This window comes from Nansenia antarctica, assembly GCF_963989245.1.
Source record: "Nansenia antarctica genome assembly, chromosome: 17".
Classification (NCBI taxonomy): Eukaryota; Metazoa; Chordata; class Actinopteri; order Argentiniformes; family Microstomatidae; genus Nansenia; species Nansenia antarctica.
The window spans coordinates 8,139,783-8,163,828 of record NC_137687.1 but is presented as its reverse complement, the minus strand read 5'-3'; the positions used below and the strand labels follow the sequence as shown (position 1 = coordinate 8,163,828).

General features: G+C 46.2%; 2 protein-coding genes across 2 annotated transcripts; both read right to left on the bottom strand.

The window, feature by feature from the left end:
• Positions 1-586: 586 nt before the first annotated feature.
• On the bottom strand, positions 587-14,653 carry LOC308172350 (choline O-acetyltransferase-like; the record flags this gene model as incomplete). Its single annotated transcript, XM_080547262.1, has 14 exons — positions 587-1,129; positions 2,156-2,293; positions 2,605-2,667; positions 2,902-3,043; positions 4,523-4,645; positions 4,885-5,013; positions 5,586-5,686; positions 6,394-6,563; positions 6,887-7,064; positions 9,816-9,996; positions 10,476-10,529; positions 11,258-11,376; positions 13,877-14,068; positions 14,606-14,653. 14 exons carry the CDS (start codon positions 14,651-14,653, stop codon positions 587-589), a joined length of 2,181 nt encoding a protein of 726 aa, XP_080403388.1.
• A 2,932-nt stretch (positions 14,654-17,585) lies between these two features.
• On the bottom strand, positions 17,586-19,145 carry slc18a3a (solute carrier family 18 member 3a; the record flags this gene model as incomplete). Its single annotated transcript, XM_080547431.1, has 1 exon — positions 17,586-19,145. One exon carries the CDS (start codon positions 19,143-19,145, stop codon positions 17,586-17,588), a length of 1,560 nt encoding a protein of 519 aa, XP_080403557.1.
• Between the last annotated feature and the right edge of the window lie 4,901 nt (positions 19,146-24,046).

The following is a 24,046-nucleotide window of genomic DNA, read 5'->3' as shown; positions in this document are numbered from 1 at the left end:
TGAACCCCCTTTCACCAGCCGCGGTCACATATTTCACCTCACCTCTGTCAGTGATACCTGAGCATCAGTGACAGATTTTCATTGGCTGATTGACCAGTGCTGGATTCAGTCCAACATACCACACCACTGAACAATAGGCCACGAAACACCTACAGTATAACACAATAAAAACAAACATTCCCAGAATTGGGAATGTTTGAAATCTGAAACTGTCACTTTAAGTCACAAGGGTCGCCTTGTACAGATACATTCCCTTATTTGCGTTTTCCCCATCACCATGACAACAGTACACATACTGTATACACACTTCTTTGGTAGCCAATGTTTACACCCCTGACTAAATTGCACGATACACATATTTCGAATGTCGTTCTTTTTTTTTCTTTTTTTGTAAAATCAGATTACATCACGAATATTATATTCAACTGAATCACAATCCGTATTTTACAGATACTACTATCTATCTACAGTGCAGTATATCCCTAGTGCAATTCTTTAACACAACACCCAGACGATAACATTACATCAAGCCTCACACAGCGATGGTTCACACCAACCAGAGCGGATCGGTGGTGCGGTCAGCCCCTCACTGCGCCTCGCCCCCGTTCCCCACTGCTCTGGACACCCCCCGCGCAGGAGTCTGTGTCTGGGCCTCCACCTTCACCTCATCCGGCGACCTCACCTGAACCAGCGGCACCTTATGCCTCGCGCTCGGGTCCGTCGGTTTCTCCGCCGTCTGCGTTCTGCTTTCCGCGTTCGCCTCTTCCTCCGTCGTCGCCGCTGTCGTCGCCGCTGTCGTCGCCGCTGTCGTCGCCGCTGTCGTCGCCGCTGTCGTCGCCGCTGTCGTCGCCGCTGTCGTCTGCACGCGCGTCTCCGGCGTCTGCGTCTGGCTGTGAGCGTGACTCGCCGGCTTAGCCGCTGCTGCTGCGGTGCGGCGGCTGCACAGGTCCCTCATCTCCAGCAGGACGTCCTCCAGGACCGCCACGAACACCGCGGAGGAAGTGTCGGGGCTCTCCCGGAAGCTGGACACGCAGAAGAGGACGTGGTCCGACTGGGGGTTGTAGCACGCGCCGTAGCCGTCGGGGACCACGGGGCCGTAGCAGCAGAACATCTCCACCGTGGTCGGGACCTAGTGGGGGGGGGGGGGGGGAGTTCAGGAACTCTTTAGATTGACCAGATAATGTGTTCCGGAACTCTTTAGATTGACCAGATAATGTGAGGAAGATGCTTGCATGGAGGGCCCTGAACGGCATGGCCAGTGTGTGGCACTCCAACCTCCCACGACAAATCAAACTCAGCTTCTTCTATGCAACGGTAGAGTCCGTTCTCCTAAATGGCTGTGAATGCTGGACCCTGAAGCCTACCCTTCAGAAGTTCCTAGATAGGTCACCAGAATGGTGCATGCAGTATTTCGACAGGAGCGAGCATGTTACCAACAAGCATCTGTATGGGGGGTCACCAAAGATAAGCGAGACCAGGGAGCTAGCCAGATGTATGGAGGATCGGGGAGCTAGCCAGATGTATGGAGGACCAGGGAGCTAGCCAGATGTATGGAGGATCTGGGAGCTAGCCAGATGTATGGAGGATCGGGGAGCTAGCCAGATGTAGGGAGGATCGGGGAGCTAGCCAGATGTATGGAGGACCAGGGAGCTAGCCAGATGTATGGAGGATCGGGATGACTGGAAGCACCAATGGAGGGTTCGTCCGAGGACGACCTAGTAGTAGTAGTAGTAGTAGTAGATAACATGTTGAGGAACATTTTAGATTGACCAGATAACGTGTTCAGGTATATTTAGACTTACCAGATAATGTGTTCAGGTATATTTAGACTTACCAGATAACGTGTTTAGGTATATTTAGATTCACCAGATAAAGTGTTTCATTGTTGTGCTTTTAAATAGCAGCAGATTGAAAGGATATCAAATGATGGTAGGAGACTAGTGTAACCAAGTTCAGATGGTAAACTCACGCCTCAAGTTCAACTTGACATCTCTTTCACTAGACAAGACAGTTTGTAGGATATTTGTGGAATGTCTTAGTTTAGGACTGGAGAGTTCTAAAACCCTCCCGTCTTATCTTGTCTAGTGATTGGTTGTAAAGGGGGTCGAGATATGCTCACATAATCTAATGGCTTTGAGTGTAATGCTGATAGTACCTGACTGGTGGAGAGAACAAAATGGTTGCTAATGCGGTAGGTCTCGTCAGTGAATATCTCCGGCTTCTCTGTGTTCAGCTCCTGTGAGATTCTGCGCAGTCCTAACAGGTGATTGTCAATCCCCATACCGGTGATGGCCTAAGAAAAGGAAGACGCTTTGAACATTGTTGTATTGTACATTTTTTGGTGATGTTGTACCTTCACACACATCCAGCAAGCTATCCAACAATTCCAACAACACCTTGTTCAGTAAGCATCACTTTGGTTTTAAGCATGTCAGGTTTTAAGCATGTCATTGAACGTTTACAGCTGTATCCTGTGCATATGATAAATAAACTTTGATACGATTTGATTGGTTCAAAAATAAGAAAACGGGTCTCTTGGCAGATCCAGTTGGTCTTACCAGGATAGTGTATCTGGTCTTACCAGGATAGTGTATTTGGTCTTACCAGGATAGTGTATTTGGTCTGGGCTGCGATGGCACCTCGAAGCTTCTCCATCTTCTCTGTGTCCTAGAGAAGTCAATGAGGGTCATTAATCATGAGGCATTAAGCCAATTGACAGGCTGTTTAGCCTAACAGTTGCCCATTAGATTAGTTAAGTGTACTCCACAGCACATCAATACCAGGATAATTACCTCAATACAGAGAATAATTAACCCTGCAATCAATATCAATCCAATATCGGGAATTTTATCAAGTAGACAGGACCACTGGGGAAGTGAGTGATAAAATAAATAACCTTACATTGATGGTTGATTTCCCATCAGCCATTGCTTTGGCGAAGGCCAGGGCTTCAGGTGTGGCCGAGCGGATGTTGTCCACCCTGCCTTCCTGGAAGCGGCGGATGGAAGCACTCTCATAGGTCGATACAGCTCTCCCATGTCTCCTGCAGGGATATATACGCCATGTCGTCCAGATAGAAATATGTCATATAGAACAGTATGTGTACAACGATAGACAGAAATATATCATATCGAACAGTACGTGTACAATGATAGACAGAAATATATAATATCGAACAGTACGTGTACAATGATAGACAGAAATATATCATATCGAACAGTACGAGTACAATGAGTGTCCGTCGTATACTATCTATTTCTATCTGCAACGTTGTGAATGTTTTGTCCTCTGAAATACACCCCATGTCTAACCCTATAGCCCTGCCCCCATGTTCTGCTCTCTCCTATGTGGCCCAAAACAAATAATATCGGGATCCCCACCACACCCACAAACCCCCACCACACCCCCCCCACACACACACACACACACACAACCATCTCGCAAGACTTATCAAAAGAAGCCTAGATTTTCCTTTAGCGACATTGATGGAATACCCCCCAGGGGTGTTCTAGCCTGGGCAGTGGACTCATCGTTTCTCTGTCTCCGCCGGCTGCCTCTTCCAATTGTGCGCGCATGCAAAAGCACAGCAGATAATATCTGACACTGCGAGTCCATTTCGAGGGGTCGAAAGGTTCTTATTAGGGAGGATTTTGCTGTTTTGAAACTTCACCCCACATCACCCTCCACTGGCTTTCGGTCAAGTCACTCGCCAGCCGAGTTTGTGATTGTCGGGCCATTTTAGAGTCATGCGTTAACTAACCAACTGTACCACTACCATCTATCTGTCTTGACTGGCCAAGTCAGTCTTCTGATTTAAATCCACTTAAAAATCATGAAGATGGAAGATGGAATACAGGCTTGCATCACCCAGTGTCTGATGGGGTCAATGGGTCACAGACTTCAAGCAGTTATTTCTGAGCCATATCCACATTGTGTTTAATCTACATCCATATGATATATGCACCCGAGATAGACTTCCTAGTTACTGAAAGCAATTCAGAAGTATAGTTTCACCGGGTCATCTCAGGGATTTGAACAGTGGTCGCAAATAGCCTAACCAATTTCCTTTTTCTATTACCCAAGCAAGGTTGGACCAGTGAAGTCAGTCATTGAGTGGTTTTCCTGAGGGTCTTTGTGATCTTGCTCATATATCACATCGTAACCATGGTAACGTTTTTGACAGTGTACCGTATATATTTCAGCCGGGCTACTTTTCATCCTTCCCATGACTGCTGGTGGGTCATCAGACATGGGCTGCTGCGTTCTTAAATTCGATCTGGAAATCTGATCAGCACTCACGGAAACCCTCTTGTCCATTCAATTTACTTGGTCCCTTTATGACGTTGAACCCAGTGCGCGCTCCGGCGCTCTCAGAGTGAATTGACGAACGCAGCCAGAGAGAAATGAAACCCCAACTGTCATCTTTAACTCACCAACTGCCAACTGTTCTATGTGGTGTTCACCTAGCAACAACACTTTGATTGACAGCCATGATATAATGACGCGGGATATAGCGACCCACCTGTAGTAGGCCAGCTGCAGAGCCACCTGGATGAAAGCATCTGGACTCATCTTCTGCTTCTTGATAAACTCTTTCCCATACGCGTCGAACTTGTAGACATTCATGTCCAGGTTTTTCACAAGCCTGAAGGAAATATGACCTCATATCATTACATAGCGTTGGACATTTACAATCCAGGCTGGCCGATTTTCAACTGAAAACAAAATGACAAAAACCCTGTAAACCTAACGAGACAGGTAGTAGAGAGAGGTTATAGAGACAGGTTATAGAGACAGGTTATAGAGAGAGGTTATAGAGAGGTTATAGAGAGGTTATAGAGACAGGTTATAGAGACAGGTTATAGAGACAGAGGCTTCACGTACCTGTGCAGTTTGTCGGAGGAGGAGGAGAGGAGCCTGTGGATGTCTGGAGAGCATTTCCAGCGTAGTCTTCTAGGGGCGGTGAGCTCACTCACACTGTCCGCCCTCAGCAGCTTAGTGGGGCTGCCTATCCTAGAGAGTGGTTACGGTTAGTCACGCTGCCTATCCTAGAGAGTGGTTACGGTTAGTCACGCTGCCTATCCTAGAGAGTGGTTAAGGTTAGTCACGCTGCCTGTCCTAGAGAGTGGTTAAGGTTAGTCACGCTGCCTATCCTAGAGAGTGGTTAAGGTTAGTCATGCTGCCTGTCCTAGAGAGTGGTTAAGGTTAGTCACGCTGCCTATCCTAGAGAGTGGTTAAGGTTAGTCACGCTGCCTGTCCTAGAGAGTGGTTAAGGTTAGTCACGCTGCCTATCCTAGAGAGTGGTTAAGGTTAGTCACGCTGCCTATCCTAGAGAGTGGTTAAGGTTAGTCACGCTGCCTATCCTAGAGAAAGGTTAAGGTTAGTCAGGAGGAGAGTGGTTAAGGTTAGTCAGCCTGCCTAGCATATAGAGTGGTTAAGGTTAGTCAGGCTGTCTATCCCGGAGAGGTGGAAGACACTTCATGTTTAAAAAAAAAAAGAAGTAAAGTATTTAGATGTGCATTTTGCTCAGGTCTGATACCCCAATAAGGGCATTTTTGTACTGTATTTGAAGATAAAGAACTTACATGTACTTCAGCAGGTACTCTGTGCATTGGACCAGAACGATCCCTTCGAACGGGGAATGCTCACACACCACCCCACAGCAGCCGTCAGAGCCTACGACAAACTGGCAGACACACTGTTTTAAATGTGGGGTTTCCCCGAAGCTTCCTAGTGTTAAGCACTTCTTGAAATCACGCTTATGAGTCTTTGGCGATTCAAGCAGGTTTCCCAAAACACTTTGTAGCTCACGTAGTAGCTACTTCGGTTTGTTCTTGAATTCACGAAAGCTGCAGACCGCTCATGGAGAAGCCAAAGAGCATCCGTCTGTGCCCTCCTGCTTCACTTAATGCAGCATGACAATGGACCATCTCGATGGACCAAGCTCAAAAGGTTTGGTTAGAAATAGTTATTTCTTGATGATGGGCTTTTTTTCCCCCTCAGAATAAATATGCTTCAATTAAAGGTTGGATTTGTTTCAGTGTGCTATTTGTCCTACGGTAAACCATGGACCAGACCTGGCTCCCTCCCTTCCTCCCTCCCTCCCTTCCTTCCTCCCTCCCTCCCTCCCTTCCTTCCTTCCTTCCTTCCTCCCTCCCTTCCTTCCTTCCTTCCTCCCTCCCTGCCTTCCTTCCTTCTCTCATTCCTTCCTTCCTTCCTCCCTCCCTCCCTTCCTTCCTTCCTTCCTTCCTTCCTCCCTCCCTTCCTTCCTTCCTCCCTCCCTTCCTTCCTTCTCTCATTCCTTCCTCCCTATCTCCCTCCCTCCCTTCCTTCTTTCCTTCCTTCCTTCCTCCCTCCCTCCCTCCCTTCTACCTAGCATCTGGACACCTTTACCTGCATGGGTTTGTCGTACCAGCGGTTGCCCCCGTTCTTGGCTCCTCCCCCCCCGTGCAGCATCAGCATGGCGCGGCTGGTGTCGGTCAGGTCCGCCCCGCTGGACCCATCCAGACACACGAGACACAGACACCGCTCGATCATGTCCAGAGAATCCCTGTTTGTGGAGTCTAAGCCAGAAGACACACAGTGAGTAAGTAAGTCTTGAGAACCTATGGTTCTCGTGCCTCATGGCCCATAGGGGGCAGGAGCCTATCTGCTGTTTCCATAGCGTGAGTCGGCTTGATGCACAAGTACACCCCCCTGGACATGACGCTGGTATGTCGCAGGGTCTTATCCCCCAATCCAACCCTTAAGGCATCGGGTACCATGTTTATAGTCTTTGGTACGACTCGGCCAGGCTTTGGATCTCACAACCTTTCCTGGAAGCTTCTGCAGTTTATACTGATACTGATTGATTAATTGCCCCATTCCGCTCATCTGAATAACCAACCTTTCATAAGGACCCTCCGAGACTCCGCCCATTCTGTCCGCCCGTCTGAGGTGAGCAGACCAATGGGAGGAAGGCGCTCCGCCTCGCTGTCGGCCATCTTGGCGATCTTCTGCAGTTGACCCAACAGATCTCTCTCGTTCAGCCGGCGGAAGTTGATCACCACGTCCAACACAAAGAACTACAGAGGGGTGTAAACAGGAAATACAGGCTATGATTGGGGGGTGGCCTAGTGGATAGTGAGTTGGACTGGTGATCACAAGGTCATGAGTTCAAATCAACCATTACTAGTGTGCTCTTGAATAAGGCATTTAGTGCTAGGTCATTCCAGAGAGACTGTCTAACCTTAACCCTAAGTTACTCCAGGGAGACTGTCCCTGTAATCTCTAATTGTAAGTCGCTTTAGATAAAAGCATCTGCTAAATGGTAAAAAAAAAAAAAAAAGAACATAGGAGGCTGTTACAGGGCTGTTGTTTCCATCCCATCTACCCTTGGAAACGAACAATGTTTCATTTGCCAATCAACCATTAATCAATCAGTCAATCAACCAATCACTGTTTGCAATGTGGTATTTTCATGTACCAGAGTTGTGTGTTTCCCAGTGGACCAGATAGATGCAAAACACCCCCCCCCCCCTCTCCCCCCTCTCCCCCATCTAAACATCAGTCAAGTCTGTAGTAATATAATATTCCAATTCTTGTCTTTGATGTCAGCAGCTGTTCCTACGTGTGGGACGTTGTGTGTCGTCAGCTGGGCGGCACGTTGACAGCTTCAGGGGCTTCTGTTCCACCAGATGGGGGGTCTGGCTTTGATACTGTTGCTCGGTCTTTCCATATAAACGACTACTGTCACTATCCCGTTCTGGATTGGTGATGTTGGCCTTTTTATCATGCCTGTGTGTGATGGATCCACCAATGGGAGAAAGTCTGTTTAAGATAGATAATTAGCGTCTTAAAACTACGAGGCCTGTTAGTGTTTATGTTTATGATGTGAGCATTGTACCAGTTACTCCTCCTGGGGAATTCCAATTTAATGACAACGCTTGAGAACTGGGGAGGGGCGGAGGCGGTGTGATCTAAAGCAAACAGCCGTACGTACGGTTAACTTAACAGAGAACTGTTGTCATCGCGCTGTGGTTGTTAATGAGACTGACGACTTAGTAAACAGTGTTCCTGGGAGGTATTCCATCAACGTCGCTAAAGGACAATCCAGGCTTATTTCGATGAATCCCGCGAGATTTATTTTTTTAAAATCCTGACTTATTATAATTCATAATTAATCAATTAATTAATCAATTAATATAAATTATATTTATTATTATTATATTATAATAAGCCTGGATTTTCCTTTAGCGACATTGATGGAATTACAATACATCTTCTCACGATAGGGATGTGTCTGTGTAATTCGTTTATTTTTATTTTATGTCAGGTAATCCATGCCGTGACATGCAGATCACAGATGGTCTCCACTCGTATATATAAGTTACATAGAAAGATGACAATTAGTGATAAATAAGTAATCACAGTGGCATCCACCGAGACAAGCAGCAGAACCGTGCACCGGTTGACACTAAGTAGTAATCAATTGTATTGAATCCTCGCGTCGAAGGCAAAGGCTGGTTCTCCTAGAGAAGTGTGCACTGTCTAAACAAGTCCTTGGTGAATTGCAGGTGACTAGCATCTGAATAGAGCAGTGGTTCTCAAACTTCTCCTCGGGGATCACCAACCGTTCCACATATTTGATCTGTTCCACCACCAGCACACCTGATTCAACTAATCAAGTACAAACCATAATTGCTCATCAGGTGTGCTGGTGGTGGAACAGATCGAATATGTGGAACGGCTGGTGGTCCCCGAGGAGAGGGTTGAGAACCACTGGAATAGAGGTAGTGAAGGCCAGGGGAAGGCAGGTAGTGGTAGAGGTCAGAGAGGCCGGCCAGCAGACGGTAGGTCGCTGGTTCGATTCCCACCCCAGGAGGGAGCCGGATGTGAGCTGGTGACTGGAGGGCTGCTGGCGTCCTATCTATGGTGCCTAGCACTGCTATTTGCTGTTGACCCCTAAGTGCTCCAGGGGTGCTGACTATGGTATGACCCCTGTGCCCGGAGCTCTGAGCTCTGTTTTCAAGTTTCAAGTTCATTGTTACGTCACATTACACTCAAGTGTAAGAGAGTCAAATCCTTAGGTTCCAGTTCCTGATATTGCATTGCAGCACAAGATATAAGGCAATAAGCATAATTCAAGATATAAAAAGTGACAGTAGTACAGGACATAAGTGACAAAAAAGAATAGGCATAATACAAGATAAAGGTGACAATAGTACAGGTAAGACAGGATACACTAGTGGTGCCACTAGTGATAATAGAGAGTTCTGTAGTAAAGTGGCTGTGAGATTAAGGTTTCCGTAGTCTGTATACAGTACATGGGGTGTGCTTGGGGAGGATAGTCAATTGTCTAGATAAGGCTTGTTCATGAGCCTGATGGCCTGGGGGAAGTAGCTGTTGGTTAGTCTCTGAGTTTTGGCCTTGCGGCTCCGGAAGAGGCCTCGCCTTTTCGACGGCATCGGTTCAAACAGGCTGTGGTTGGGATGGCTGGGATCTTTGATGATCCTCCGGGCTTTGCTGACGCACCATTTGTCTATCTCCCTAGGGGGGTGTGTGTGTGTGTGTGTGTGTTGTCTCGGGTGTGTGTGTGTGTGTGTGTGTGTGCAAAAATTACCCCATTCCAAGAATTGATTGCGTGGCTAATAGTTTAATTTCACTTAATTTTTTCTCTGTATCTGACCTGGTTCTGACCTGGTTCTGTCTGACCTGGTTCTGTCTGACCTGGTTCTGTCTGACCTGGTTCTGTCCTGGTTCTGACCTGGTTCTGTCTGACCTGGTTCTGTCCTGGTTCTGACCTGGTTCTGACCTGGTTCTGACCTGGTTCTGACCTGGTTCTTGCAGGCCACGATGATGTGCTCGGGCTCCGGCATCAGGCTGCTCTCCTGGGCCACCAGCGTGTCCCTCTCTGCCCCCGGGAGGCGGTAGGAGGTGAACAGCCTGTAGTACTGCTGCATGCAGAGAGGGGTGCCGGCCAGCTGGCCCCGGGCATAGTCCACAGGCAGGGCATGCCTACACACACACACACACACACAGACAGACACACGCACACACACACACAGACACACACACACAGACACACGCACACACACACGCACACAAACGCACGCACGCACACGCACACACAAAAGTTAATTCCTCCTTCTTCTAGCATTATGACTGCCAATGGCCCCTGGCCCGAACATAGATTACTTGTTCTTGCGACGACTGGTGGATTAATGATTCACTTACTTCGACTTATTACTTATAAATGTATTTGTTGTAACTCGCTTTGGATAAAGGCGTCTGCGAAATACCAAAAATGTAATGTAAATGTCATACACACACAAACGTGCATGCGACACACCCACACACACACACACACACACACACACACACACACACACACACACACACACACACACACAAGCAAACGCAGGCGCACAGTGAAACACAATTTTCAGCTTCTGGGAGACAATCAACTTTTGGTTTGGTGAATATCGTTGACTTACGCATCGAGAAGAGTCTTGTATTCCAACACTCCTGAAATAAGGTGGGCAGCAAACCTAGTGGAGGGAAACAGAGGAAAGGACATTGCTTTGTTTGTACGTGTGTACTGTGTGTGTACTGTGTGTGTACTGCGTGTGTACTGCGTGTGTACTGCGTGTGTACTGCGTGTGTACTGCGTGTGTACTGTGTGTGTACTGCGCTCAGCAATGTGAATACAGATCATTTGATTTGATTTCATTTATTAGGATCCCTATTAGCTCATGCAAAGCATCACCTACTCTTCCTGGGGTCCACACAGAACATATAAGAAGTCCTCACAAAAACATATAACAAAGGAGAAACAAAAAGCATCAACTAATATAACAACCAATGACAAAAAAAATAAAAAAATAAAAATAATCATCAGCAATGCTCACAGCCTCAGCTTTTGGTGAGCATCACAAAAACACAATAACCAAGAAGAATCATCTGCGCACAACGATAAACGACAGAAATAGAATTCAAAAAACACTCAGTTAGGAGTACCGGTGGTAACTACACACATCTAGTGCGTAGGATGTGTTGCTTCACATCATTAGGAGTTTTAACAAGATGCTTTTTTTTTTTTAAGGCTGCGTTCGTAAATTCGCTCTGAGAGCGCCGTTGGAGCGCACACTGGGTTCGACGTCATAAAGGGACCAAGCGATTTGATTGGACAAAATGGCGTTCCATGAGTGCTGTTCCGATTTTTCCAAAGCGGATTTTTTTCGGAACGCAACCTAAATGGTACGTCAGGTGTGTTTACCTGAGAGAGTCGATGGGGGCCCTGAAGTCCTGCTTTGGGAAGACCATGACGGGGCTGGAGTGGACGGGGAGGGCCAGCCTGTTGTCCAGGTACATGTCCTCCAGCCAGTAGTCGTACACCTGAGGAACGGAAATAGTCACTAAAGGCCTGGACTACACGTATATGGATATTTTTCTAAACACAATTTCTTTTGTACAATTGGGCCTCTCAACCATACCACCACAGCGTTTTCACTCACGTAAACGGAGAGAAAAAAGTAGGGTTAGGCCCTATGAGCCAGAACGATCGCAAGGATTAGGGTTAGGGTTAGGGTTAGAATCCTTGCGATCGTTCTGGCTCGTAGGGCCTAACCCTGACCCTAACCCTAACCCTAACACTAACAAATTACTAAACCGAGGGAACGGATTACTAAACCGAGGGAACAGATTTACTAAATCGAGGGAACGGATTCACACATCAAATATTTTTTTTTCTACCATGTGACCCCAGGGGGGCTCCGTAGACAAAGGATCAATGAAGGCATTCATTTGTTCTGTCTGTCTTCTACTCAAGGAAGCTTATGTGCTTGTAATCAGAAAAGGACTGCCCTTCAGCGACACAGCCGCAGTCACTGTATCTTCACCTCTACCATTCTGTGTAAATGATAATGATGTCATCCAGAATCTGCCACAATATCCTCATATCCAATATTTTTAATACATTTTTAACCATTTAGCAGAAGTTTTTATCCAAAGTGACATTGCCTGAAGAAGGTCTATGACCGAAAGCTCGCAATAAACAACGTTTTTTGCACAGATTTTGAGTGTGCGGATGCTGCTTTTTTGCACTCTATTTGATACTCTTCAGTTCCAGCACCTCAGCTAAGCAGGGCTCTACAGTGCGACCATTTCACTCGCATTTGCGACTAAAAATACATCTGTGCGACTAGAGAAATAAATTCACGAGCACACGTGCGAGCACACGTACATTTTTTTTTTTTTTTTTTTTTTAATTCTAAAAATAAATCTGCGCGAACCGTGTGGCCACATTTTAAGCCGTCAGCCAGCCCGCTACGACCACGGGAAGTCATGTTAAAAGTGAAGTTACTTCTGTTAAACTGGCGCTAAGCTAACATCGCTAATCGCTAACTCCCTTTTGGGCCTTAAAGAGACAAGCGCCCTTTTCTCATCTCAAGCTTCATTAGCTTCATTAGCTCACCACATCTACAGATTTGGTCCCACACACTCCAGATTTGAACCCAAGGTTACAACCAGGGTTAACTACCCAGGGTAGAAAGTAGAAAGCTCTCAGACCTTCAGAACCCATTGAAAGTAGTGGAGGTACTCCAGAAGTCCAAATGCATCTCTAATCCTAGGAAACCCTAGGAAGCAAGTTGCCTAATGGCATGAAAATGCAACATGTTGTACTTGAGTGTGACAGAGAGGTGGGACCCCCGGGGATGGTGGTGTGCTAACAGCTAGCCGCCGCAGAGGCACCGTGCTGGGCTGGCCACCTCCACATGTCACCACCCCGGGCAGCATGGGGCTGGGGACTGGTCATCTGGATGTGGGGTAGTTTAATACCCCTAGATGTGGAGTTGTCTGGCCACCGTGTGTGACTGATGTAGCCTGACCCAGCAGCAGGGAGGTGGGCAGCATGGAGACAGACCTCTGCATGGCCTGGCTGGGCTGCTAGCTGACAGACCTAGCCCTAAAGCCTGGCTGGGCTGCTAGCTGCTAGCTGACAGGCATGACATGGATGAATGAATGAACATGCTGCTAACCAGGAGAACTTGACACAGCTAGTTACCATAATACAATGCCATCAACTCTGCGTCTAGTAGGGCTGTAGGCATGGGCCAATGTGTGATTTGGGTGCAAAAATTGCAAAATCACTAATAAAAATGTGTTATAATTACATTTTTCACTGTGCTCCTAAATTTCTTTGTGTGCCCCTAACATTTTTCATTTAGGAGCACATGTGCTCCTAGTGAAAAAGGTTAGCGTAGAGCCCTGCTAAGTCTGATCACGGATGAGCGGTGGTATTTTCACTATCCAAAGCGACATACAATTAATTACTCAAATGAATTACTCACGAGCACGCTAGTGGTGGTGTTCCCAGGTGGGATTTGAACTCATGACCTTCTGATCACCAGTCCAACTCAATAGGCCTCCACTATCCCTAAGGCCTCAGATAGCATTTTCTATATGGGAGCCAACATGACAAGCAATAATTTCTAATGCACGCCAATAAATAATTGACGCTCCCTGAGCTGCACTTAATTAGGTCAGACCTTTTACGCTTTTATATCCATATGTAACTGTCACAATTACAATATAACCTATATGTAGGCTATGGTCAGGGTATACTTGGGTTAGGGTTAAGGAGGTTAGGGTTAGGAAGGTTAGGGTCAGATAAGGGTTAGGGTTAGGCAAGGTTTAGAGTTATGGGGTTAGGGTGAGAAGGCTTAGTGTTAGGGAGGTTACAGTTAGGTAAGGGTTAGGGTTAAGGAGGTTAGGGTTAGGGTTAGGTAGCGATTAGGGTTAGGGTTAGGTAAGGGTTAGGGTTAAGGAGGTTAGGGTTAGGGTTAGTATCGAAGGTTTTCTCAAACGTATTATGTGTCTACTACTATCTACTTACCCAGTTGGCTTTGCTTTCCCTCCTCTCCTTGAGTTTCGTCTGCAGTTGCTCTCCTACGCCACCGGGGGCAGCGAACTTGTCCACGATGCCCCGCGTCCTCCTGAGCTGCTCCTCTGGCACCAGGTGTCCCACACACCTGAGGTAGGTGTCCAGGGTCTCCCGCAGGTCGGGCAGGGGCAGTTTGGGGAGGCCCTGGCCAGATAATTAGGACCGCATCAACCCCATGGAGTCCCATGGTGTTTGTTCACACTAATGACTTTACCGTTCATTTCCTGTTTCCTGAGTTTAATTATTATTATTTAATTAATATATTTTTTTCGGTGTTAATTATACATGCAAATTGCTTTAAGACACATGCAGTATAAGATTCGCGGCTGTTGCCATGAGGGATAGAGAAGACATCTGATTAATAATAGCTAAGAAGAATGCTTAGTTTGGAGAAGCATAGAAATGAAATAGTGCTTTGAAATTGCCTTTTTTGAAAGACACGTTTCTGTTTTAAGATTTAGTTATTCACAAATTCACTACAACTCCCCCATGTCAGCTAAATGTTGTTTAATCTGCTTAATGTGCCGAGGGTGATGATGACGTTCCAAAACATGCACCTTTACGCCAAAAATATATACACAATTAGAATTCAGGGAGCAGAACACATTTGTCTTCAACCGTGTTATCTGTGAAAATGTTTCCAACGCATTATAGTCATATGAGAGGAGAGGTTGTATTTACATTGCTATCCCCGGGATCTGTCGACGGGTCTCCTTCCAGAGTTGGCATGCTGGCGCGGTTTGGAGGCGCAGTGAAGCAGACAACTCCTCAGAGACGCTCCACTCTGTGCATGTATGAATGAATTCCCCATGACATTGTATAAATGAAGTATGACATTGTATAAATGAAGTATGACATTGTATAAATGAAGTATGACATTGTATAAACGAAGTATGACATTGTATAAATGAAGTAGCCATGACATTGTATAAATTAAGTAGCCATGACTTGAATGTCGGACTTTGCTCTCTTGTAATAGACACCTTCTCTAAGCTATAGTGGTACAGAAAACTGATTAGGGTAATAAGATCGGATTATGTATTGGTGTCATATCGCATGCTATTGCTATGACTATGTTTTGTTTTAGCAGTAGGCATGATCTCTTTGTGGCTCTCATAAAACAGTTAACTCTATAGTAATTGGATCAACTAGAATTTGGAAGCTGCGTAAAACAAGCTTTCTAATCTAACCACTGTGTATAGCCTCTATTAAACGTTTTACAATGTACTGTCTATATTGCTTATCAACTTAATAGCTTTTAATATAAAACGTAGTGTTGGTAAACAAACATACAACAACAACAACAAAACTTCAAACGATAGTAAACCGTGCATAGTAAATAGTCGTAACTTCACTCACCAAGAAGAAAAAGGAGCGAACAGTTCAGGTGTGATCACCGCAGTGTGTCTGCTGTCCTGCCTCTGATGAGAAGACACCGTGGATGGTTCTACCATGATCTCCCAAAAAGCACACCTCTATCATCCAGTCTCAGCTTCAGCGTGCTTGTTTCCCAGCATTGCAAGTCCACAGTCCCCCCCCCCCCCCCCCTCCTTAGCTCAGGAGAGATGTCCACAGTCCCCTAACCCTAAACCTTAGCTCAGGAGAGATATCCACAGTCCCCCCCCTCAGCTCAGGAGAGATGTTCCACAGTCCCCTAACCCTAAACCTTAGCTCAGGAGAGATATTCCACAGTCCCCTAACCCTAAACCTTAGCTCAGGAGAGATATCCACAGTCCCCCCCTCCCTCCTTAGCTCAGGAGAGATGTCCACAGTCCCCTAACCCTAAACCTTAGCTCAGGAGAGATATCCACAGTCCCATAACCCTAAACCTTAGCTCAGGAGAGATATCCACAGTCCCCTAACCCTAAACCTTAGCTCGGGAGAGATATCCACAGTCCCATAACCCTAAACCTTAGCTCAGGAGAGATATCCACAGTCCCCCCCCCCCCTTAGCTCAGGAGAGATATCCACAGTCCCCTAACCCTAAACCTTAGCTCAGGAGAGATATCCACAGTCCCCTCCCCTCAGCTCAGGAGAGATGCTGCCTAAGGTACCAGTCCCGTCGCCAACGAGGCTCCTCCCATCGCGAGTCATTCGCGGAGAAGTTTATTTGGCTCCGTGCGTCTTTCAGACACCTCATATATCCCAATGTTATTCAGAAACGGGCGACCAGAGATCAGGCCCAGAGCAAGCACAGTGGGCAGGTAGAGCTCTGGGATCTCTTTGCTTCACTGAATTGTTGCCCCCAGCGCTGCGCGCAAAAGAGTGTTGGTTGAGATTGAATTGCGCACTGATGGAGCCGCCGGATTACTGCTGGATTAGGTTGTTAATTATGATTGTGCGATGCTTGTAGTAGATACAGGCATTAAACATTCAAATGTTTTGCCGAGGAAATGGTGTTCTGAGCTTTTAATGAATGTTACTTTTAGGTATAGCCTAGAGGATTTATCTTTTTACAGATTTGTTGTATCTGGTATACGCTTCCAAACTAAATTGTCCCTTGAGTTTCTAGCACTGTGAAATGAATAATGTAATTACGTCTATGTGATTATGGGACAGATTAATCTTTATTTAGCCTATGCAGAATTGCCTAACACAGGGCCTCTCGGTTTTAGACTGATTTAAATGGGTTTATTGATATTCGATTATTGAGTTAATTTGCATAATTATCTGATGTAAAAAGAGAACGAATTCACCTGTTTATTAGTAAATAATTCGATTGGTTTGTTAGAGTATGTCTTGAGTTGTACGGTTTCACATGTTATGTTACCTATTCAGATTTTATGTGAATATTGTTCTATAATTTAACCGTCTTTGATGTGAATAATCCCTCTTGCAAACCTCTCAAAATGCATAATTCGGTAAATGATTTATCAGAATAGTGAAAACAGCGAGGGAACACACCGTCGATCTAAAGTCAGTTATAACATAAACATATTTACTTTAGACAAGAACAACACACGACGCAATAGTAATTTCCTATACTCTTTAATTATGTACATTAATATACACATATATATACACATATATACATTTTACAATTCCATATCATACATTTAGGCTATGCATTCCAAAAGTACATCATCCAAAAATAATGGAATACAGAACGCAGACAATAAGACGCAGGTTTAAACTCAATACCATCTATTACCATCCCCCTAAAAGTGTCTTGTGACATATTGCATATTGATTTTAGCAGCACAACTCTGGCAAAATAGATATAGAGTATATTATATGGAATGAAGCATACATTTAATTTGTTCTCTTTTAAATGACAAAGTATGTACCATTTACATAAGGACCCCTGAATATGATGTGTGGAATCCATTTTTGATACAATGATACACATAATAAGGTTATGCACAGACTTTCAGCTTTGACAAAATCTTTTACGACACCCTTAGATGAATAAACCCTGGGATGAATAAACGTCTCCACGGTGGACACAGAGCGAAGTCTATGAATGCTACTTGAGATGACAGTGTCCGAAGGCATTCGTCTTCAGAGGCAGGACATTGATCTGGAGTTATCTTGTTACACAATCCTTGTGAGATTATTATGTAAATGGATGAATCGTTGGGTAGTATGACATTGAGAGTAGCTACATCGCTTTATGGGCACTTATTACTTTTTCAGAACCGTTTTCCCCCCCCCCAAAAGTTTACGCGTACTCCTCGGAGTCCTCCTCGGAGTACACGCGCTGGGCGAAGGTGTCGACACCGTTCTCGTCCACCGCGGTGCTCAAACCCTTCCTCTTCCTCTGACGGTCCTCCATCTTTATGGTATCGTAGAGGCCCGTGGGGCCGTCCTCCAGCAGGTTGTCCCTCTCGGAGTAGGACGGTTTCATCTGGCACACGTTCTTCAGCAGGAGGAGCGCCGGCGCGTAAAGCACGTTGGCGAGGCCCATGCCCAGGTTGAGCTGCACGAAGCCCAGGTCGTGGACTATCTGCCCGGCCACCACGGGACCCAGGGCGTAGGCCACGCAGTAGGAGATGTCGGCGATGGCGTACACGCTGCCGTACACCGACACGTGACGCACGTCCACCACGAAGGCGAGCGTGGGCAACAGCGCCGTGTCCACCAGGGCGATCCCGAAGCAGATGCCGCACAGCGGGATCATCAGCTGGCCGAAGTTCTTACAGGCCGGCACGGTGCAAGAGCTGGCGCCGATGATCACCATGCCGATGGCCCCGTAGAACCACTGCAGGTGCGGGTACTTGGCCGCCAGCTTGACGGTGAGGAACACGCCCAGCACGTGGGGGAAAAAGGCCGGCAGCCACGTGAGGCCTATCTGCCACTGGGAGGCGTCCATGGTCTCCTCCATCCACTGGGCGATGGTGGGCTCCAGGAAGGCCAGGGGGATGTTGCAGCACGTCAGGGCGCCCGCCACCACCATGATGTACGGGTCGACCATGAGCTTGTAGATCGGCGTGCCCACGGGCATGTTCTCCCGGCTGCGGTTGGAGAAGGGCTTCAGCACGGCCAGGCACAGCACGCCGTCCACCAGGCACACGCAGGCCAGCACGATGAAGGGCACCCGCTTGCCGGCGAACTCGTACAGGATGCCCCCGAAGGGGGGCGCCACCAGGCTGCCGAAGGAGATGAACGCCAGCGCGATGCCCAGGGCTTTGCTCCTCTCCCCCTCCTCCGTGTACTTGTCGGCGATCATGGCGATGCCCGCGGTGTCGGCGAAGGCCGAGCCCAAGCCCTGCAGGCTGCGCGCCGCGAACATGGTCCCGTAGTCGTCCGCGATGGCGAATATGCAGGTGGACAGAAACATGATGGTCAGTCCGATGAGCAGCGGGAGGTCGTAGCCCACCCGGTCTATGAACGTGCCGGTCAGGGGGTTCACTAAGAGCTGCAGTATGGCTTTCGACGCGAAAAGCACACCTATTTGTAGGTCGAAGTTGCTGTTGGAAGAAGTGCCTTGGTGACTGGAGGTGGTGTGGTTGGAGGAGTTTGTGTGTATTATTACGGCTGCATGGGCATGATCTGCCTCCTTCTGTAATTGTGCCAGGTAGTCAGGTATAATTGGAACAATGACCATGTAAAGCATGTTGTCTAATAAAAGGGCCGTGCAGACGATCACTAAGATGATCCGTCTCTGTCGGTCGGGGTTTTGTATCGCGGTGCCTAACTGTTTAGTTCTTTCGCCCATCTCGGACAGTTTCAGAGCGGCGGCTTGTGCCAAACCTGCCTCCGGCGTTCCCTCCGTCTCCATGATTCTCTCCTCTTTCTCAAAGGCTACTCTCTTCAAAACTGAACAACAAGAATGATAACGTCTCTCAGATCACACACTGGGTACATGGGTGTTTCGTCTTTTTTTTTTTTTTTATCCCTGCTTTACCTTTCCTCCTCGGCGCAGTCCGTCATTGCGCTCCCGTTTCCTCTCTCGTGACTTTGACGCGTTTTATCCCTGTCGTCCGTTGTTGGTTCATTGTCTCATATTCCGTCATTCAGGTGACGTCCCAGACACACACACTCTCGCTCTCTCTCTCCCCTCTCTCTCTTCCTCGGTTTAGGGTTTCACCTGCCGCTCACACCGCTTCCATCCAGCGACAGTTTCAGTGTCAGTGGCGCGTCTCCAAAGCCTTCTTCTTCATCAGTCCCTCGCACCTCTCCGCCGTCTCCAGCCACCTGTAACGCAGCCTGGTCATGTCATCATCTCGCATCAGCTGAACTGGTTTTGTTGCCCGTGGTTGGGGATACACTCCCGTGCTTGTTGACTCAAGGTGTCCCCCCCCTCCCTCCCTCCCTCCCTCCCTCCCTCCCTCTTCTTGAAGTGCTGTGACGCACTCCTTGCTGGGCCCCCCAGTGGTTCCTCACCAGGCGCGCGTCTTCTATGCTAATGTGACACATGGTTAGTCCGTGCCCAATGACACTGTGCAAACCTCCCCAATAAAAAAGCCCCTCTATTTGATCTCTTTCAAGGATAGTGTTTTTCCCCCCCCACGTCTGATCTTCACTGGATGCAGCTAAATATAGGAAACATTTTTTTTTTTTTTTTTAAAAAGCCAATAAATTGAAGTAAGTTTAATTTTTTATTGTTTGCTTCAATTCAGTACATTCGATTGGATCTGCTGAACCCCCCCCCCCCCCCCAATTATATATATATATATATATATATATTTTTAATGAAAATAAAAAATTGCGAGGCCGGTGAGTGACCGTCCGCCGTCGGCTGAAAGACGTCCAGGGCCGTGGTGTCCCAGTCTGTCCTAACCCTAACCCTAACACCTCCAAATAGTGTTATACCACTCCAGTCTAAAACATAAACAAGATCAACACCTTCAATGAGAACACATTTTATAATAGCAGTAAAAACTCCAAAACCGTATATCGGTGTTTAGTGCATCAGCGCTGCCACGTTTCAGAACCACTCTGACCTGGACAGCTCTCTACAAGTCTCTCAGCGAACGGTACTGTCCTAATTGCAGATCAGGAATGAGGTAATTGTAAGAAAATATATCATTTTCTCCATTCTCCTTATCTCCATACTTCTATTCTATATTTGCCTAGAGATGATAAACAACACTGACATCACCATCGCGCGTAAAACCCCACTGAACGCACAGTGTCTATTTGATGTCAGGGCTTGTTGGATCATATGGATGTTCAAGGCGACAGGTGAGTCGTTGAGCTGTGGTGTTGTACCGGAAACACATCAGTCCCAGCAGGGTGATACTGTCATCCGCAGGCGGAGACAGGTTGGCCGATGCTGTTCGTGGTGCTTTCAGCTCAATGCTTTATTTAGACCCGTATAGTCAGGGGAAGAGCGCCATCTAGTGGGTTTAGATTGAATGTGCCCAGATGGATGTTGTGTGGATGCTTGAGGTTTGTCTATGGCAGTGGTTCTCACACCTCTCCTCGGGGACCCCCAGCCGCTCCACATTTGATCTGTTCCACCACCAGCACACCTGATTCAACTAATCAACTAATCAAGGCTTCTTCTTCACCCTTCATTACTGATGTTCTCCAGAATACTGTATATTTCAATTACAAGCAAGGTTTTATAGCTTATTCCATCTAGCGAGCAAACCACTGACTGCAATGCACAGCTTCCCCCTTTTGATGTCACAACCGCCATGCATTATTACTACATTGTTATGAGTGAAAAGGAAAAACATTTAAATGTATATATATATAGGGTTACCTTACGTTGTACTTGTGACCTCATTACCATGGGAACCCTAAGCCACCTCTCAGCTGAGGAGCACATGACCCAAGGGACCCTGGGATACTGAAGGTAAATTGCAGCTATTGGAGAGAGCCTATGACATACGCAATCTTCCCTCTCTCTCTCTCTCCATCTCTCTTTCTGTCTCTCTCTCCCTCCTTCTCTCGCTCTACCCACAACCCACTCTTTCTCTCTCTCTCTCTCCGTACTTCTCTCTGTTGTGTGTGTGTGTGTGTGTGTGTGTGTGTGTGTGTACAGCAATGACAGGCACAGTTCAACTAGGGGTGTGTGTGTGTGTGTGAGAGAGAGAGTGAGAGTGTGAGAGTGTGAGAGTGTGTGTGTTTAGAGACAGTAAACAGTAGACACACACACCAGCTGCCCTTGGCCTCTCTCTCAGGACAATGGCTAGTGAACTCTCTCACACACACACACACACACACACACACACACACACACAGAGACACACTGTTTTGACAACAGATAACACGGACAAAGACTTCACAGCAGCGTGGCTAACTCTCTAGTACCCCCTTATATAAACACTCTGATAGTGTGGAGACTAGCTAACACTACTACCTACTAACTCTACTACCTGGCTGTCCATCTATCTATCTATCTATCTATCTATCTATCTACCTATCTATCTATCTATCTATCTATCTATCTATCTATCTATCTATCTATCTATCTATCTATCTATCTATCTATCGATTTCGGGAACTTGTTGACTCACAGTTGAGCTGTTGAGCTTGATTCTTTCTTTTTATTTATTTCCACCATTGCAAAGAACATGTATGATACAGAGAAGGATATGAGGAGATATTAGCTTTGATAATGATGGTCAGACGGTCAGACGTCGAGAAGATTCATCTGACACGGAGAGCAGCCCCCATGTCGCCTCTTACAAGATTAATTATTTATGTCGTTGGTAAGTAGACTCCACATTCCCCATTTACAAATGTGTTGGTCCTACTTTTAGAGTTCACTGCATGTAGGCTAGACATATGTTTTGATTGATGTAATATAGGCTGCTTTAGTCGTAGGCTATTTAGTTAAATACAGTGTGAAGCAAATCCCGTCCGTTCCGCTGGCGCTGCATGGTGCCGCTGGCGCTGTCCATGGCACTGTCCATGGTGCTAAAACTAAGTAAGAATGGATTTCCCACGTGAACCATCCTGACGGTTTATGTCGGCATTTCCCGGGACATGCCAGCATAAACCGTCGACTTGGTACATGCTGGCATGTCCCGGGACATGCTAGTTAGTAGTTGCTATTTAAACAAATCTGACCCATGGATTATAGTTTTATCTGACGCATTGACTACTTTCTTACTATAAGGTGTAAAAAAAGTAAAAACTAAAACTTTAAGTCACACAAACTCCATATCACCTGCTCAATGTTCCACAGAAGCCTTTAACGAAGGTCCCCTCTGTGGCCATCCTACCACTGTGCCAGATCCAACCCTGACACTACCTTCAGACAACACTCCTGAAGGACCGCCTACCTCCTACCCTCCTACAAATAAACATTCACACTCACTTATGCGAAAATGCACTCTTGTATGCTCCCACACACAAACAGTCTTCCCTGTGGTGAGATGTGTTGGTTATGCAAAGGCTATTTTAAGCAGTAGGCTAAAATAGAAAGTGAATGGCATTGGCAGGACGATTACGGGGGTCTAACGCTCTGGTAACAGTAGAGCTCCCTCACTGGGTGAAATACTGGTGCGTAGTGGACCTGTGCAGTGTAGTGTATTATTATGGACATGAATAAAATGCACTAAATGAAATGATAAAATAATAAAATGGTCCCTTTTATGTGTCCATTAAGGCTCTGGATTTCGGACGGTGTGTTGAGTCATAGTGTGTTATTCTGTTTTGCCCCTGTGGGGACACTCCACATTACATAGGGTGATTGTTGGGTTGGCTGAATCAGAATCAGAATCAGAATTAATATGTTTTATTGTTTTGATATAACGTAATGGCATTCATTGATTTCGATCTATACTACAGACATTGATTGGACTTTTCAGATATTGATGACTCTAACTCATTGGCTTGATTTAAAGCTTACACATGGAATTAGAATTAAGAGTGAGTTGAACGTTGCTGTAGTTGAGACCTGCACTTACATTAACAGGACAGTAGGGTGAGCTGTAGTGTTTCTCAAAGATCATTGGACTTGTTACTGTAATGTCTGGCATGACTCTTATTATTCAAAGTGATTGTTTATAGAAAATATCATACCAAGGCATTTGGGGGCCTAGACGTTGAATATATTTCATGTAGTGTTGCATGCCCTCCTATAGGCCTATATATAATAAATAGAGTCCTGGACATGTTATGAGATAATATGGTTTAATCATGTCTCCAAGACAAGGTTATGAGGTACTACTTTTCAAGACTACCTCAAAATCATATCACATTATCAGTTATGCAATACCATGATAAACCATGTCAGTGCTTAAACTGGGATACCAGTCAAACCAGTTATCATTACAATAAACAAGCAATGCATTTCAAATTAATTTTGCATTTATTTATCGACAATAAATTACTTAATAGAGTTCTTACAAAATGAAATGGGACAATTATTCAGGAATTATAATTTGACACATTAAACATTACAATATACACATGTGCACATACTTATACACACAAACACACGCATGAATGTTCTTTCACTGCATGCCATTCTGGGGCTGTCGGTGCACTAGAACATTCTTTGCGGATGCTCCAGGTGAATGGTGGTTTTTGGACTGGTTGTGCCTGAAGTGTGTGTGGCATATCCACATTTGCAGAGGAACTGGTCCCATAATTTTGTCATTTAGCAGATTTCCCAGAGTCCCATAACACATGTCCACGGCATATGCTAGGCCTGCAATTCTCTAGTGCTCTTCTCCACTTGATTAGCCACAGACCAACATTACTGAGCACTTTGTCATT